The 13,988-nt window shown below is 43.7% G+C and overlaps 1 protein-coding gene across 2 annotated transcripts; it reads left to right on the top strand.

Annotated features, from left to right (window-relative positions):
- Nucleotides 1-3,566: 3,566 nt before the first annotated feature.
- On the top strand, nt 3,567-10,815 carry CBLL1 (Cbl proto-oncogene like 1). 2 transcript variants are annotated; one of them, XM_086474070.1, is made up of 6 exons: nt 3,567-3,581; nt 6,345-6,512; nt 6,825-6,922; nt 7,185-7,268; nt 8,082-8,155; nt 8,694-10,815. In XM_086474070.1, exons 1-6 carry the CDS (start codon nt 3,569-3,571, stop codon nt 9,733-9,735), a joined length of 1,479 nt encoding a protein of 492 aa, XP_086330196.1. In that variant the 5' UTR covers nt 3,567-3,568; the 3' UTR covers nt 9,736-10,815. The 2 variants fall into 2 exon arrangements, with proteins under 2 accessions (XP_086330196.1, XP_086330185.1); XM_086474059.1 differs by having other exon boundaries at nt 6,822-6,922.
- The last annotated feature ends 3,173 nt before the right edge of the window (nt 10,816-13,988 follow it).

Here is a 13,988-nt window from a genome sequence, read left to right as displayed (position 1 = left end):
CCCCCAGTACTTAATGGAATCGGTAGAACAGGCCGCTACTGAGTGCAAGTAAGAAAGTCAGAATGGGACCTAGTATAAAGATTTGGTTTTTTTTTAAATGGAACATAGGAGTTTAGTTTAATGAATAGTTATATTTTTATATAGCATAATTTTTCTTTTAATATTCTACATCAAACTGCTGCTGTTCTTTTACATTTGACAGTCCATAACGCACAAGTGCAATAATTTACACGAGATAAATGATTTGACCTGCAAAACTTTAATCCTTACTTCAGGACCATATACGATAGATACGCAGGAAATCGATGTTCTTATTCTTCATGAAGAAGAAATAGTTTTGATGGAAAACAGACTGCTACCTTCAATTTTGTAGCACTACATTGATCTTTTAAATGGAAAAAAATCCTGCATGGTGAGGGAACAGATCATAACAAAAGTGTGAGAAATGTCCAAGTATAAAATCTCCTTAAGTTTCACAATCTTGGCTAATTAGCTTCAGTATGTTCACATATTTAAGCGTCCTTATTTGATTATGTTAGAGAAATTTTCCTATATCACACTGCACAGGGATTTTTGCTGCATGTAATGTTAGTGGAAAATCTCAGGTGAAAAGCTAAGCACTAAATAAATTATTCTGTCCTAAGGACCTGAGTGAACTCCGTCAAAATCAGTGAAAAAAATTCTATAACCTTCAGTCAGTTGGACAGTATCTTACACAGTAGGTAACAGCGCCAAACTCACATCTTTATTCTCTAATTAAGGCAAAAAATTCAGCCCTCATGGCAGTCGGTGAAGTTTCTCATTTCAATGCGATAGAGGCTTGAGCCTGGATGATACCAATGTTCCCGTCCAAGCCAGCAAAACTGCAGGCTTGTATCTCCAAACAGATGAACGCCGTCCGGGCGTCCGACTGGTGTCTCCGCGCGCTGAGGAGGCGGCAGGTGTTCACGCAGCAAACCAGAGCGGTCTGCGCCTCCTCAGACGGCAGCATTGCTGCGCATTTACACCGATGCCGAGGCTCAGGCTGTGATCTGACGAGCCACACGCAGCCTGTCCTCCCTCTCTCCCCTTCCCTTCGCCAGCCTCGCTCAGGAGGTTGGCACTTCTGCCCACCTCACTGACAAAACTTCCCTTGCAGGCCACGGCCCCAGCCACAGCAACCTGGACGTAAGGCACTGCTGCCAGTGCCCGAGGCCAGTAACGTGTTTCTCAGAAGCTGTATTGCTTTTCTATAGCGGATGTATATTTCATGTAAAAAGTAAAAGTAAAATGTTGTACCTGGGACTGATAAGTGAGCTTTCAGCTGAGTTTTATGCAAAACACATACGATGGAAAAGATGGTATAAAAAATGATAGCAGTGGAATTTTTTTTTTCCTCAAGAGAACAACTGCACCGTGAAGTTTGAGGTTAGATCCCTACTTGACAGACGTGTGGGCTTACATTGTTTTTTGAACCTGCTCCAGTTCCTGTCCATACAGGTATTTAGAAAAAGCAAGTAGATATTCAACAGTCTTCCAGTTTCCTTTCCAAATATGACATTTCAGCTGCAATTAATTGTGATAAAATATGATGCAATGCACTTATTCTTGGCCTGCATATTTCTTCCAGGCATGGTTGTATTTGTTCTTAATTTAACTGGCACAAAATACTCATCTTTTCCTGAAAAATAGCATTTCACTCAAAGCCTGCATTTACACAGAACGTTGAGAGGTAACATGCAGAAGGCGTTCGAATATCTTTTTCTCAGTGGGTTAGGAGGTATGTGCTTTAGTTTTCTATGTATCCATCAAAACGAAGGATATCAAAATAATGGATTTTGCAATGAAGCTAAAATTCTCTACAATTTTGTACTAATTAAAACACCTGTAAGTAATGCAACTAGACGTGCTTTTCTTTTTCCAGGAGAATGAAGAAGTGGTATTTTTGTATGCATTTTGAATATTACTGTTCTGTCTTTGCATGTTAAATTTGGAGATATATTTTAAGTTTTTTACCTTTGAAAAAGCTACATTTTAAAAGTAATTATATCCATTAACTAGAAAATAAAGTTGTGCATACTGAAAACCTCCACGCATCTGCATGTTTGGGTTTTTTTTTAAATTCCTCTCTTTGTGAATTCTTATTGTGGGGAAATAAAGCATATTATGGAGTGATCAGGGTCACTCTTCCCTTGGGTCTGCCTTTTGAGGAACAGCAAAGACAAAAGGGAAAACCCGTTCTCTCTGCCCTGTGGGGATAAGACAAGGAACATTAGGCTTAAATGGCAGCTTTTAAATGTTAAGGCCATAAAGATAACGAGAGACATTGTCTGTAGGCACACAAGATCCCAATCCTGGAGACTTTTAGTGAGACAGTCACTAACCTGAAGCATGTGGATTAGCTAGGATAGCGGAAGGGCTGCCTGAGGCCACTTCTACTCTATAACCTATGATTTAATTCTATTTATATTTCTTTCCTTTCTTCAGTGCTACAGAAGCAGTGTATAAAGACAGTTTCCCACTGAATTAGCGGACGTACAAAATGCTAAGTTTACAGAAAATACACCAAGTAGTCTCTTGAGAGAGTGAGCTTTATTGCTGTGGAGCTTTAGCGTGCACTGGAGGTCCACTGTTCCATCAAGTCATTAGCATTTCTGTAGACCCGATTGCCAGAAATCTGCGGTTTCCACTGGCAAACCCGAAGGCTGACCATCAGCAGCCGAGAGAGCCCGATGTGGTTTCAGATTTGTCCAATTTCTTGGAAGCCCACCCCATGTAAACCACCCTCCCGCTAAGCCCGCAGGCAGGGCTGGCACGACTCCTGAACAGAAAGATCCCCCTCACTTTTCATTTTACCCTTCTCCAAGAAGCCACAGCCTCGTGCCTCGTAGTTCGCACTACTCTTCCCTGCCGCGGCTCTACGGAAGGCCTTCCGAAGGCCGGCGTGCCCCAGCCGCCCGGGCGAGACCCCGTGTGAGCTCCGCCCAGAGCGCCTTAAAGGCGGTTCTCAGCGGTGCAGGAGCCCCCAGAGCGCGGGTCGGGCCCCGAGGGGGGCGCACACGACCCCCACCAGCGCCGCCGAGGCCCCCAGGGCCCGACCGGAGCGCGCAGAGGCTCCCCACCTCCTCCGCGCCGCCGGGCAGTGCGCGGGAAGGCCCGGTGGCGCCTCGGCTCCCAAGCGGGCGGCGCCCGGCCCCGCCGCCGCCATATCCGCCGGCGCCCCCCTGCTCCCGCCGCTCACCGCAGCGCGCAGGCGCGCCGCGCGCGGCACTACACCCCCCAGGGGGCAGCGGTCCGCCCGCCGCTATCCCGGCAGGCGCTGCGGAACGGCCGCGCCTTCCTCCCGGGCCTCGTCGCAGCGCCTGTCGGGAGCGAGGGCCCCGGCGCGGCGCCGCTCCGCCGGGCTCTCCGGCGGGCTCCACCATGCCCTCACGCTGCTGCGGCGGCGCGGCCGCTCCGCAGGGGCGCAGCGAGGGCGGTACAGCTGACACTACCCCACTGCGCACTTTTTCACGCCCCCCCGCGCGTCTCTCGGCCGCTTCCGCTTCCGGCCGCACCCTTCCGTTCCCACAGTGCACCGCGCCGAATCATGGACCACAATGGTGAGGAGGGGAGAGGCCGGGAGACCCATTTATACCCGTCCCCGCGTGGGCCCACTCCGCGCTACCGGGCGGGGAGAGGCCGCGCGTGGGGCCGCCGGGTGCGGGGCGGTGCCAGGGTAGCGGCAGGATGTGGCCCGGCGCCCGGTAACGCCGGTGGGGCCCGAGTTCGCCGCGGTTCCCTGCGGCCTGCGCGGTGGGGCCTGGTCTCTCCCCTCAGCGCCAGGCTCGCGGTCCCCGGCTCCCCTCCCCCGCCACCGCCGTGCGCCCTCCAACGGTCGCGCCCGGCCCCGCCTGCGCCCCGCCCGGCGCGGCGGCGCTCGGCCCCGGCTCCGAGGGGGCTCAGCCGTCGGCCTGGAGGCAGCTCCGCCGCTGGAGCCGCCTCCCCACTCCCGGGTGGGCTGCGGAGCGCGGAGGGGGTTGGCGCGGCGTCTGGCGCGGCGGGTGCGCGCTCCCGGCCCGCGCCGGGGCGGGCGGCCTGCGCGGAAGAGGCCGGTGTGTGCGGAGCCCGCCGGCCTGCGGCAGGTGGAGGCAGCCGGTAGCGTTTCGGAGGCGGCGGCGAGGCGGCTGTTGGCCCGCTGCGTTTTCCGAGATCGGTGCCCATAACGTGTTTCCTGATTCGGTGGTTGCGCTCGGGAAAGTTTCTCGTGCGCTTAAATTCGGGGTTTTTTTTAGCTTTGGTACTTTGCTGGTGAGCGTGCTGGCGTAATCTGATGAATGGATGAGTGGGAGTGAGTTTGTTGCTAGGATTTCTTTTTTTCTTCTTAGCAAAAATTGCATTATAAATCCGTATGCATAAGGTGTAGTATTTGAGCTATATTTTTGAATTTACAAAAACCTCACCTTAGATGCAAAAATAGAACTTAAGAAAAGTTGATGAAGGTGACAGTTCAGGAGAATGTATCGCCTCTAAGTAGAGCTTCTCTAAGTACTTTTAACAATTTTGGTATGTGTTTTACGTTTTTTTCCTGGACTTAATCCTCCTCCTTCTGCTTACACTGACTGGAATTTATTACATTTCTGTGAAACATGAATGACTCATAAACTTGCTAGTTTGGATTAGTTGAGCAGCTAACTTGTGTAAATATTCCTAGCTTGCAAAGGTATGTGAAAGAAAAGTGTCAGAACTTAATTATTTCCTGTTGTGAGTTCAGTGGGCTGAATAATACACAAGGGTTGTTTTTTTAAAAAAATTTATTTTAGTTATCCCTATTTGCAGATGGATTGAGGTTCTGCAGAGACTTTTTGTGGTCTATGGTGTTGTGTTTTTATGTATTCTGGTAGAAAACAGAATTTCCCCACAAGTGGAAAACAGATAGCTTTAGCATTATTACCGCTGATGTTCTCGTCCAGCAGACTCTGGGGAAGCCTGGTGTCATCGTTGGATGTTTGCTGGGTCATCTGTTTAGCCAACAGGACAGCCTGAACAAAAGCAGCAAATGAACAAGAGCTAAAACAGGCTTTATTGGTTTTGCTTTTTTACATGTTGCCTTTTAGAGTGAAACATAAATACGTTTGATCTCTCAGAGGAGACTGAGGGCTCTTGATTTTCAGATGAAGTGACTGTCAGGGCACAGCCGCAGTTTGAAGCTTTGTCGCAGTTCCTAGCTTTGGTGGTAGCTGCTGAATAACTTGGAGCAATCTCCTTTTTCCTTTTCTTCCTTATTTTTCCTACTGCTCGTTATGTTGTGTGGGGTGGCTGTAGGCTTTGAGGGACAGCAGTTTGTGGGGCATAGTGCAGAGTTACAGTAATGGGTCGCTGATTTCAGTGTCAGGGTGCGACGGTGCGGCAGTCCTTTGGGGCCTCAGTGGTCATTCCAGCGGTGGCACCCTGTGGTGCCATAGCAAGTGGGTTGGCTGGGCGTGCTGTAACAGCTTGTGGCACAGCCCTTCAAGGCTGAGCTTGTCCCACTTTGAAATGCCTGTCAAAATGGCCTTTTCAATGAAAATGGAAGCGAGCTGGATAGATCTGTGAAGAACATAACTTTATTTTTGGTTGAATGAGATGCTGTGCAGTGGTTTAAGGTAGACTCACTGGAAGTTGAGGGTCTTGTACCCCCTTCATTGGGTTGCTTGCTTGTTGCAATACCCCCTCTAGATTCTCTCTTGGAGCCTGTATCCACCAATGCATGTGTCAGGCTATTTCTTGCTTCCTTTGCCCTGCTGCTCAGATTTAAATCTGGTTAAAGGGAGTTCTGTATGTAGTGGGGAACGATAACTTTCAGTTTAGCGAGGATACTACTACACACTGTAGTGTGTACTGATATTTTTGTGGTATTTCATGCTAAACTTCTAAGTGATATGTCAAGATGCTGAGTTAATACAGAAACTAGTTTCCCTCCAACTTTAATAAACAATTTACATACTTTTTTAAAATGATCTTTTAGCGTAAAAAATTCTGTGTTGTCAATGTTGTACAAAGAATTGACTCCTCAGTACTATTCATGCTGTGAGAGGAGCTGTACAATTAATGTTTTTTTCTCTTGTTGTGGAGAAGTGACAGACTAGCTAAACTTATTTTAAAATAGCTTTATTTTTAGAACTAGACTTCCTAAGATCACAGTTGTTTCCAATACAGTTTTGTGACTTGACTTCTAGAAGAAAATGTATGTGAAGATACGTTCTAGTGATTAAACTTTGATATGTAGTATGAGTCTTAAATAAGCTTTAGAAACGATTTTTCTTAAAACTCTTATGTAAGTATTTAGCCTCTTTAGAACTATTAACTAACTGAAAAATTACATAAACTTTTTTTTTCTCTCATAGACAATGATTTGCAAGGAACAAATAGTTCAGGAACATTGGGTGGTCTTGATGTTCGTAGAAGAATCCCTATAAAGCTTATCTCAAAACAGACCAATAAAACCAAACCTGCACCTCGAGCTCCAAGAAATATGAACAGGATGCCTTCAAAGACACAAGCTGGTGATGAAGGTAAGTTAATGTAAATACTAGCCCTGCAGCAGGGAAGCGTTAAGAGTCCAAGGTTCTGTCGAAGTGCAAAACAAGTTTCCAGGTCCTAGGTAGTGCTGCACTGTAAGGATTAAATGGTGTACGTTCCCCTAACACAGTCTCAGTGTTTTGACTGTACCTTTCTATAGAATGGGCCCAGCACAGTGGAAGTGCTGTGGCATTTCTTGATGATTTCAGTACAGAACGATGCATGCTTCTAATAGCAGCTGGTGTCAATCAGGAAAGTGTTGTGGTTGGCTTGTGTCTTTCTTCTCTTTCTTCTTTCCACAGAAGAATTTGATTATAACAAAGAGGAGCGATACGAATGCAAAGGAGGTGAAATGTTTGGCAATCAAAGGAGATTCCCTGGCCCCATCTTTTGGGACTATAAGGTAAAGTCATGGATGGGAAGTCGTGAATCTTTGTTTGTGAATTATGATAGACTGTAGGTAGCCCTGGTAGATACATTCTTAAATAAAAGTGCTTCTGTTGTTTCTGACTGACTGAAAATACATCCTTTGCTCTTTCACATTTATGGTGTTCTTGCTTCTTTCTCATCTAATTCAGAAATTATGGCAGTGTTGGTGATAATTGAAATGAGAAGCTTTAGTGATGTTGGGTTTTGTTCTCCCACCCCCTTCTCTATCCTATCAGATAAACTTGCTGGGGGAAAAGGATGATACACCGGTCCACTTCTGTGATAAGTGTGGATTGCCCATCAAAATGTATGGACGCATGGTGAGTGAATGTATCAGTGGAAGATGCAGCCATGGTCTCCCTTTAGGTAAAATTCGGTTGTACTGTGTCTGTATGAGGCCTGTAGAGGTTACTGATTTCAGCAGCCTCCGAATAAACAACAGAATAATATCAGGATGGAACTGGGGCCTTCGTCGCTGAAGTGTTTTTGTTTCATCTGTCTGTCTGATTTCACTTTGCCCCCTGATTCAATAAAGTAAGCTTGAAATGTTAAACAAAAAATCAGATCACTGTCACCAACAGAAAAGCCTTCACGTTCAGTGGGTTTTGGTTTTACACCGCTTTGCTTTAAAAACAGGCTCTTTATTGCAATTGAAGACTTGCAGTGGAGTTAGGAAACACTGTTCGCTTTTATGTCCCTTTAAAATTGGTGTAGCAAAATCTCTGAGATTAATTTAGATTTCCAAGTGTGATGTAACAGGCTTCAGGATCTGCCTTAATGACAGTTAATGCTTTTAAAACTTCCCCTCCTTGCCAGGAAGACAAGTGTAATTAGATTGCATATGCAGCTTCTGTGAATGTTCAGTGTAGCAAGACTTAAACTTTTGCCTATACATTTTTGCCAACACTTAAAAAACCCAAACAAGCATATCCGCAAAACACCCAAACTTGACACAAACAGTTTTGTAAAGCTTCTATGCAGAGATGCTGTAAACTGCTAGCTACCGCTGCGCCTGCTCACCTCATCGGTGACTTGGTTACTTTTATTGTTAGAACTTGTGTGCTGTATTCTGCCAAATGACATAGATATTGGTATATGATGCCTTATCAGAGACTTTTTTTTTTGGTCTCTAGATACCTTGCAAGCATGTTTTCTGCTATGATTGTGCTATACTGCATGAGAAAAAGGGAGACAAGATGTGTCCAGGGTAAGTTATCTCAAGATTTGTTATTAAAGGAAATGTAGGAAAGTAACTTAAATATCTTATTTAAGATACTGTATCAACGTGGTTCTTAATTTATGTACATTTAGCCGAGGCAGTACTCTACTACACCACTTGTTTATAGTTTCATATCCTGTGTTTTGGGATTGCAAGAGATCGGCGTTCGCTTTGTTTAAGTATTTGGGTAAATAACCCATTATTGCTCTAATTTGAAAAGGGATAAGTGGCAGTTTAATTTACTTAGGATGACTCTTGGTAAGTCTTAACACTCAGAAGGAATTTGTGAGAGACAGTGATGCTATTTACAAGTTTCCACCTCATGAAATTTTTACATTCTTTCATGGTTGTGTTTGGAGACTTAAAAACTAGATAAACTTCAAAATGAATTTCATTGCTGCGGTGAAGTTGTCAGTTCTAATCTGGGTAATTATGGTAAACTGGTTGACTTTTAACAAAAAAAAAAAAATAATTGCGGATTGAGCTCTCTGTGATGACAATAAACCAATATTCTCTTCTGATTTAGCTGTAATGAACCTGTGCAGCGAATCGAGCAGTGTGTACGAGGGTCTCTCTTCATGTGTAGCATTGTTCAAGGGTGCAAGAGAACTTACCTTTCACAGAGGGACTTGCAAGCTCACATCAACCACCGTCACATGAGAGCTGGAAAGCCCGTTGCTCGTCCTCCAATTGAACCTGTGCATCCTCCTATTGCCCCACCACCTGCTGAAATTCCTGAGCGTTTCATAATGCCGCCTGAGAAACACCATATGAGCCACATCCCGCCAAAGCAGCACATCATGATGCCACCACCTCCTTTACAGCATGTGCCACATGAGCATTATAACCAGCCACACGAAGACATCCGTGCGCCTCCTGCAGAGATGGCAATGGCTCCACCGCCACCTCGCCCGGTCAGCCAGGACACCTTCCGCATTTCAACCAGAAAACACAGCAACTTGATAACCGTCCCTATTCAGGATGATTCGAATTCAGGTGCTCGAGAACCACCTCCACCAGCCCCCGCACCTGCTCATCATCATCCTGAATACCAGGGTCAACCAGTGGTATCGCACCCTCATCATATTATGCCTCCTCAGCAACATTATGCGCCACCCCCACCACCACCTCCACCAATAAGCCATCCGCTGCAGCATCCTCCCCAGGCAGCAGGTACTCCTCACATGGTATATAGCCAAGCTCCTCCACCACCAATGACCTCTGCTCCTCCTCCAATAACCCCCCCGCCTGGACATATAATTGCCCAGATGCCACCATATATGAATCATCCTCCTCCAGGACCTCCCCCTCCTCAACATGGAGGGCCCCCTGTAAATGTCAGTGCACCCCCTCCCCATCACTATAATCCTAACTCTTTGCCACAGTTCAGTGAAGATCAAGGAACTCTTAGTCCCCCTTTCACACAGCCCGGGGGAATGAGTCCAGGGATATGGCCAGCTCCAAGGGGGCCACCTCCACCTCCAAGGATGCAAGGGCCTCCTGCTCAGGCCCCACTTCCTGGACCACACCACCCTGATCAAGCCAGATACAGACCCTATTACCAATGATACAAGCAGTTATATGGATAGAGAGTGCTATGAAGAGGATAAAACTATATACAACAGCCTTTTAATTAATAGTTTTGGGGTTGTTTTGTTGTGTTTTTTTTTTTTTAAATACTGTCGTTTTGACTGTAAGACATTTTGGGGTTTGAATCTTAAATGATTTTTAAGCCTTGGCTGTAGGACTCTGACTTCAAGTATTCTGTAGTGCTAAAACAAGTGGCTTAGTAGACCACGGTTGCATTTTAACAGAACTTCTGTCTCTAGTGTGGCTAAATTGTCCTAAGATGAACACTTGTAATATTATTTCCTGGAGAAAATGAACACGTGTTGTACCATTCTGAATATTGTTTTTGTTAAATCCAGTGTTTAGTTTCACTTGTGATACGTTTTTGTTAACCTGTGTACAATAATTAAATTGAAATATGGTTGTAAAACTGGTGGGTTTTTATATGAAGTTAACACAGTTCTGGGACACCATTTCAGCACTAATACTTTCCAAATGGGCAGTGTAATCAATATTAAGGGAACTTTAGTGTTTCTCCTACTAACAGTTACCATTACTTATAACAAATTTGGGCTATGGTGAATTCATGGCACTAGAAATCAGATATGCAGAATGCTACGTTTCAGCTTTTTCTTTCTTTTTTCTTTAAACTTACGCAGCAAGATAAATTTATCAGAAACACAGCTTTGGGTGTGACACAAAACCGTGTAATAATGTGTTGGTTTTGGTGGGTTGTGGGTTTTTTTGTTTATTTGTTTTGCTTGATTGGGTTTTGGGGGTTGGTTTGTTGCTCTGTTTTAACGCTAGTTTTGATTGGGAAGGTTCTGTTTACATGTACGCTGCTGACTGGAGTTGAATTCAACCTGTTATGTTTACCTATGGCTGTGTTTGTGTGGAAGTGGCTGTGAATTGGCTTGCCATGTCCATGAGAAGCACATTATTTTAGGTAGGGAAGCGGTGTTTGCCTCTGTCACTTTATATAATATGTACTGTAGGAAAACTTCCCGTTTGGATAACCTGAAAGAAGTGGTCTGAAATCCCGTATGTAGATACAAAGAAATAAAAAGCTGCACATCCTTTTTCTGTTTTGATTTTGTGATGCAGATTTAATTGAACAGACAACAGGTAGGGATTTTTGCTTTTTTCGAAAAGTAGCAGTATGAGCAGGCCCTCAGGTCTGTTTTGGCCCCAAATTTATGTTTTGTAAAAATACTCTTTTAAAGAGAAATTTAATAAATATAAAATGAGAATATTCTTTTTTCAATGCAGCTGGTAGCAGAACCAGATGATAGTAAGGCAGTACTGTCTGTTGTTTGGAGTGCTTGTCTTTACATTTCTAATCAATGTTAGTGCTGAACCTCTGTTTTTTCAAAATGCCGCATTTCTAGCAGTGGTGCTTTTAGATGAAGAAATCCATTGGGTTTTTTTCCGAGGTTTCTAATTTCCTGCTGTTCTTGAATGATCTGGACCATCTTAAAGCCTCAGTGCTACTGTTTACTCTGTAAACCTTTTTTCCTGCCTCATAAATGTTAAATTTACAAAAGAGCTTTGGCGGTGCAACATTCCAAGTTTTGTAATTTTACTTATAAACTGCATATTTCTAATTACCAGAGCAAGGGCTCTTTAGATCTCTCTGTCCTTACTGCCATTGATTTTCTTGTGACCACAGGCAAATATTTTAGACTGCCTTTCAAATAAATACTTCTTTAGAGAGGTGCAAATAAATTCTGAGATATACAAATAAATTCCGGGGTATGCAGCTGGCCAGTGTCAACTGGTTAAGAATTTGCTTAGCTGTAATATGCTTCTTTCTAAGACGGTTCTTTGCTTTGGTTTCTCTGAAAAATAAATAATTTTAAATATAACACTGGAGAAGAAGCAGCAGCTGATGGTGATAGAGTGCTATGGTATGGGGTTGGTTGAAAATGTGCTGTTTCAGTGTGTATGAAGGTGACAATGACTGGCAGCATTATTTTGTTTCAGTAGTTCGAAATAAATACCTGAGGAACTTGTAAGGACCCCCTTGTCACTGTTAAATTGCTTGGTAGGGGGTGGGCTTAGGCACATTTGTATTACAGCGTGTAACTTCACCTGGGAGGAAACCTGCTTGTCTGATGAACATTCTTTGACTCTGCAAAGCCAAACTTAGGGGAGAGGTACCCGATGGGTACTTCCTGATGGTTCTGGGTACCAGCTTTGTTTTGTTTAGGCTGAGAAGGTAACACCTGCAGGTTTATGGGGACACCATGTGACAGGCTTTTGTGCAGGGAGATGTGTCAAACTTGCCTGTTTTGGAAAATAAGACATTCTGAAATCAGCTGTTACCTGTCCATGGCAGGTGATAAGAAAAGGCAGCAACTCTTTCCACCATGGTAGTTTTCAGAAATAAGTCAGGTCACGTACTGTATTATCCATTCTGTTGTGGAGCAGAGGAAGGGTTCAGACTTAATAATAATTCTGGTCCACTGCTATTCTTGGAGGTATTGGTAAAGTGCTTTTCTGGAAATGCCGAGGGAAAACAGCAGCTTTTGCTGTATCAAAAAGCACAATAGATAAATGTATATCATTGTAGAGAATGTGTGAGAATTTTTTTTCTCTGTATATTTGAGGTAGAGGTTACGTATGTCATAGACAATGATGTATTCCCCAAAAAATGAGTGGGATCCCTTGTATTGTTTAGTGACCATGGATCGAAAGGTCATGTGATAGAGGATTTACTGAAAAGTCATCTTATGTAGGCAGGACTTGGGTCAAATTTCTGTCCTGCTTGTGTAGGAAGACCTAAATCCATTTTTTTTTAATTGAGTGTTAAGTATACCTACGTAACTAAGGTAATGTTGATGCTTTCGTATTTACAAAGTTTAAAGATGTCTGCATTGGTTGAAACCCTGTGTTAACAGTCTTTGTTTATGGGATTTTGGGCGTGTTTTGGTTTTTTTTTTTGTTCTGGGTTTTTTTTTTGTTGTTCAGTGGGTTGGTTGGGGTTTTTTTGGGTTTTTTTTGTTTGGGGTTTTTTTGGTTTTTTGTTTTTTTTTTTTTTTTTGCAAAATACCTGATTGTTTCAGTGTGAAGTTCAGAAATGCCATATATTGCATTTAATTGTATAATTGACACTCTTAGAAATGGTGAGATGTACTTGCAAATTCTTTGGATTCCTACGTATGCCTTCCTGTAAAGGCAAGCATTTGAATTGAATTAATTATGTTTATTTTGAATAAATATCCCTGTCTGTGGCAGCGATCTCCCTCTTAAGGCATTGCCGAGCAGATCTCAGGGTTTGAAAGCTGACATTTACATTTGTCAGCCATTGTCAGTTCCTCTAATAATGTCGCATAAGGGAATGAAAAGGAGTTTGATGATGGTTTGTGTCCATGGAATGAACAGGCACCAGCAGATGCCTGAAAACATCCACATCCGAGGTTTAGATGCTTGTCTCACGCTTTATCTTTAATTCCATCTGTAACTTTGCTTGAGGGGTTGCCTGCAACCGTGCATACTTTACAACAAGCAGGCTAATTTCGTGAACATGCACTTTGCTGAGGTTTTTTTAAAAATGCTATTAAGATAAACATTTGTTACCTACATGTGTTAAGTGATATTTTTCACATCTTAAAAAAAAAAAAAAAAAATTGTTTTTAAAAAATATGATCCAAGAGAATTAGAAAACCTTACTGGCTGGAGTTTCCACTTCTTTTCACTTACTGCTCTCAAAGGAGCGTCAAATTCTGTTTGTTAAGAACTGAAGTGAAAGTAACTCGTATTCATTCCATGTTAGAGTTAGCAAGGGAGAAAACCTGTCTCCTGTATTACGTGAAGCCAAGTGTTCTCGAAAGCACATTTGTGGATACGCTTTTTCCACGGATCGTGTCTGAACACACCTCGGTTCTTAAAATGTTTTCTGCCCGTAAAACTTGGGTCTGATTTGGTGTCGTTTCTCTCTGCATGCATTGCTGTGCTGCTGACAATGACAACTTGCGCAGGTTCGTGCCAGAAGGTACTGCCAGGCTGGGAAACCGGAGGAGGCAGCGGATGGCAGTCGCGACGTAACATTGAATTTATGGGAAATAAGTTGGAACTTTTCCTGTTTATATAGTTGCCACTAAAGAGTCCAACGCAGCAGAGAAATGTGCAAGGTTAATTAATTTTCACCCTGCCTACATTTCTAAAGGATTATACAGGTTGTATTTCCCTTGCTTTTTATTTTATGATGCTAAAACAATTCTTAGCAGTTGTTAAATCATCTTTATATGGT

Source organism: Leptosomus discolor, chromosome 1 (genome assembly GCF_034619465.1).
Source record: "Leptosomus discolor isolate bLepDis1 chromosome 1, bLepDis1.hap2, whole genome shotgun sequence".
Lineage (NCBI taxonomy): Eukaryota > Metazoa > Chordata > Aves > Leptosomiformes > Leptosomidae > Leptosomus > Leptosomus discolor.
The sequence above is the reverse complement of the archived record's forward strand: the minus strand, read 5'-3'. Positions and strand labels throughout refer to the sequence as shown.